This window comes from Apaloderma vittatum, unplaced genomic scaffold (genome assembly GCF_000703405.1).
Source record: "Apaloderma vittatum isolate BGI_N311 unplaced genomic scaffold, ASM70340v1 scaffold17315, whole genome shotgun sequence".
Taxonomy (NCBI): Eukaryota; Metazoa; Chordata; class Aves; order Trogoniformes; family Trogonidae; genus Apaloderma; species Apaloderma vittatum.
Genome location: NW_009716666.1, coordinates 13,469 through 18,161, shown reverse-complemented (window position 1 = coordinate 18,161; position 4,693 = coordinate 13,469). Strand labels below are relative to the sequence as shown.

The 4,693-nt window shown below is 37.4% G+C and overlaps 1 protein-coding gene across 1 annotated transcript; it reads right to left on the bottom strand.

Annotated features, from left to right (window-relative positions):
- Window positions 1-1,291: 1,291 nt before the first annotated feature.
- Window positions 1,292-4,092, bottom strand: LOC104274103 (C-myc promoter-binding protein-like; the record flags this gene model as incomplete). The annotated part of the gene is made up of 3 exons (XM_009869633.1): window positions 3,767-4,092; window positions 2,899-3,148; window positions 1,292-1,361 (listed from the first exon to the last, which is right to left on the bottom strand). Coding segments are annotated over exons 1-3 (628 nt in total), but the record flags the coding sequence as incomplete, so codon positions are not given.
- Between the last annotated feature and the right edge of the window lie 601 nt (window positions 4,093-4,693).

Here is a 4,693-nt window from a genome sequence, read left to right as displayed (position 1 = left end):
TCCCTTCCAACCCCAAATATTCTGTGATTATGTGTGATTTTGTGAAAGATTTAAAATACAGTTTAAAAACCGGTAACCTGAATAACTGAGAAATAAAACTGATGCTTTCAGTTATGAAAACAATTAATTCTTGCCAGAAGTTTCCTGAAAAAAATCTGATGTGTTAGATTAGAAAGATTATGTTTTTTAAATATCAATAGAATCAAATCAATTAATTATGCTGATCCACCTCAGCTGAGGATTCAGCTCATGTGCTATCACACTAATGTGCTTAGGTTTTATTTTAAGCAGAGCTGGAAAACATGAAGTTCTGAAGCAGAAGCGCTTAACAGAGGTCTTCAGTTACATCATATGGCTGGAGCAATCTAGTGTTTCTTACTGCCAACTCAGGGGACTCCAAACTGAGAATGAAATCTGCATGAAGGGATAAGGATTTCTCTTCATTAGAGAACACAATCACTACACATAATTTTCTAATACACAGTGAAATGTCAATAAGCAATAAAACTGGCAAACAAGAAGGTAGTGTGTTTTTCTCTCCCCCATCAAAAAAGCAAAATTTTTTGCAAGCAACTAACAGATATGGGGCCTTTTAAAATTTTTATTTATTTACACATTTACTCTCCACTTTTTAGTTAGTCTTAAACTACCGTTGTTTACAGAGAGCAGCATCTCAAAGGGATGAATCAAAGCTTAAGGCTGAACCATGCTCATGATTTGCACTCAAAGTCAGGCAGGGATTTGGAAAAAAAAAAAAGAAAGAAAACCCAACATATTTCATCAGAGCCATAGCAAATCTAATTCTGTCTTATAAATAAAACAACAAAATAAAGATGACACACAACCCAAAAATACTTAAAGAGCTTAATGTCACTGACGTTCAGGGCAGTGTGGAAGCCTGCAGTATTCTTCAAAACATTTTTTAAAGAAAGTGACCATGAAAACGCATCAAATAACTTTTGCGGGATTTTCTTCTGCATATATATACACGTATATAAGTATTTCCTTAAGAGACAGTCATCAGCAACAAAACAGACATGAGAAAGACACAGATTTGTAGAAACCTGTAAAAACACAACTGAGTTCCCAATGAAAAGCAAATTTTGAAACAAAATGGTCATGATACATAAGTCTAAGGCTTATTTTAGGACAGTATTTTAAAAGAATTCTTCAGGGAAAAAAGTCCTTTTTGGATAATGTCAAGACAGTGTCTTTCTCAGGTAATTCTTCAATAAGTATTACAAATAAGCTTGTACATCCTGAATTAAAGATAAAAGTAGTCAATACATACCAGCTTTGTATGATATGGTGTTTGTTTTTGCCACAGACTTCTTGTAACACAAATATACCGCTGAACCCCACTGCAAAGCAAAAGAAATCATTGGATTACGTGAGGAAACATAACAGAGTGACGTAACAGAGAAGGGGAGGAAAACCTCCTCTTCCTTGTTTGCAACGAAGCCTAACTTACACACAAACCCACAGAGCATTAAGAGACAGGAATTCTGGCCCTGCTGCACTATCCTCTCTGACAAGGGCCACAAACTCAGAACTGACAGAGAAGTCCAGTGTCAGCTCTCAGCCAACCAGTCCACGGCAGGCCTCTCAACCAGAACCCGTTTAGAGAGTGGAGCATGACATCTGTAAGTTCTCTCCAAAACATCTGTTATCACACCTACAAAGTTTTAAGTACAATTGCCATCATATAAATATTTAATCCTTTCTTCCATTTGGTTAAACTTCTGGCTTACGTGTGTCTACAGCCAGATATACAGCCACGCATTTCTGTATATATACCCAGAGTGCAACATTTCCTTCTTAACTACATCCGTTTATCACTTTAAGATAATACTTAACAATTTTCTTTTTATTTTTATCACGCCAATCTTCAAGCCTGATTCCTTATTCCATCTGCACTTTCAGAGTCTGTGACACACTGCAACGAAACACCACAGGTTTTAAAGCTTCTAAACACCAATTTCCTTTCTGGCACTGGTTTTGAAGTTCTCCATTTCTGGACATGAGTATAAAGGACATGGAAAGCCACAGAATGGAGAAGACCAGCACCCTGTAAAGGCAAAGCTTTTATGGATGAGAAAAAGATATAATAACTGCTATAAGACAGCACTCCCAGAATCCTGTCAATACAGGGACTGGTGGAACTGAAAAAAAATCCTTTTTTTAACATCTACTGGCATTTACTTAAAACAAATACAGATCAATTTCCATCACCTTTTCTGCATGATGCTACTTGCACATGTGGTCAGCATCCTCATCAGCATGCTGACTTTCGAGGACCCCACAAGAGCCAGCATTTAGGGCTACGACTCAACCAGGAGCCACCTACATACTGAAGTTCTGCAAAACAAAGTGCTGTGACACCTGGGAGTTTAGCAGGGCTACCTTTGGAACCTTATCAAACATTTAAATAGGCGTAGAGCCAACAGCATCCATCATTGCTCCCAAGTAACTTTCTGCAGTGAAAAAGTTTGTGAAACTACTGAGGAGAATCACACCTGTAAAACAGCATGGGAGGTAACAGGAGAATTTAAAAACAAAACAGAAGCTGGTCATCACATAAAGAATTCCCATCACAACAATAAAAGCACTGTCAGAAACAGCCATGTCCAGTTACACACACGGTGATGCAACAGGTTCTTAAGAACTAATCCAAGTTAATTCCAAGTCAGCACTAAAAAGACTCCACGACTTCCAAAATGTCTTTGTTCCAAGCAGGAACAAAGAAACATAATCCTCCAGATCTTCCAAGATTTGATTCATCTTTGGGGAGTCCTTATCAACACTCTTCACCAAGTACTCTGAGAACTATCACAAATACTCCGCCAACATTACATCATTGAATATAGTGTTCAAAATCCAGGTTTTTTTGCATCTTACCATACTATTATTAAGATTCTTGTCAACCTTGCAGAACGTATGTGGAGGGGTTTCTCCTTTACTCGGTATGATTATACATATATCCGTAACAGCCAACGTGTTCTGCGTCATGTTTTCGGATGCTCTTCGGTAAGTGATGTACACTCGTTGTGATGAGGCGCTGCCACTAATATTAGCGGGCCGACCGTACGGAGTTGTCTGAATTATTTCACAACCTTGCTTTACTCTTTCTTTCCCATCATACAAAACCCTAGTTAAAATGGGATGAACAAAAGTCAGAAGGTGCATATTTTTTGAAAACACTTTGAATACTAATACTACGCTAAGAATTATAACTGCATAGTACTAATTTAAGAGTAGCTTGTCTCCTTCTCTGATCAAAACATTTTTACTGACAAGTTGAGGTCATATTACATCAAATCGCATTCTACCAGAAAAGCTTCGTGACGAAACTATACTACTTTTCCTCATGTATAATTGTCTTTAAGTGTGTTGTTTACTGCAAAATAGCGTTATTTTCAATTCTATCAAAGATTCATTGCCTGATTCTAAGAACATCACCCACTCGCCTCTTTTCAATCTGTATTAAATAGGTCAAGCATCTTATCTAAACCTAAATATATACATTGATAATTATAAATGACTTTAAAAACTCCTAAATGCAAAGGATTATATTTATCAGGGAAATCCACTCAGCAGGCACTCCACCTACCACACCAGGTTACAGTATGCTCAAGTCGACAAATATCTTCCTGTTTAGTTTTACATTGTATTAAAGAAGTATGGTACTTCAACAAACCTGATTTATTGGCTCATTAGTCAAAATAAAATTGCCAACATCACCTACCGGAGCAGAAAAAACACTCACCCCAAATCAGTTAGTGGGGGCTTATCCCTTCCTCGGCGATAACAAAGGTATATTTGCGGCCCTACAAGACTGCCATTATTGAGATCTGCAGATAGTCCTGAGGGAGTAACATCTATGCATTTATATCCCCGAGGAACTTCCTCCCCCAGAGATTTATTAAGTACTGTTACATCTGTAATAGGTTCTTTTGGTTTAGCAATTTTATGGCAAGCATCATTGAAGTGGATTTCTTCCTCCAGTGGTTTTGCAATATCTGTCAATCCTGCGACAACGAAGTAGTCAGCAACACGAGCCCCTTTGTCTTCCATCTTCCATTACAAGACGTTATAACTGGTAGAACAAAATACACATCAGTATTTCTAAATGCAATTACAAGATATTAGAAATAATAAAGTTATGTTCATTTTTAAAAACAGAAAACTAGCAATAATATAAATGAAAACACCATAGAAGAATACACAACACAGACATCCATCATCGGACCATGTAACATTTTTCATACGAAATCATGACCAATTCGGAACTGTGAGCCACAATCGCGTGAGTTAATTGTTAAATCTTGGAATGGAAAACCCAAGTGGCCTCTTTTTGTTAACTTAGATATTAGAGTAGCTGAACCAACAGTACCAGCAAAATACTGTGCAAAGTTCTGCAGATAGCTCGCTAAAAGCTCACGGCTGCGCCAAAAAGCAGTTCGTGTGTATTTTGCACAGTCTCACTGCACGCCGTTCACCATGACAATGGGACTTCTACGACATAATCTGAAATTAATTTGCTTCTTGAACATTAAGCATATACGCAAAGGCTCTCCTGATTATTCTAAAGATACAGCTATAATATTCAGAGCCATTTCATCCTATAAGATTTTACATCAGATACCAAGGCCAGATCTTGCAGTATTTTTGCAGGCTGAAAGTTAACACCATT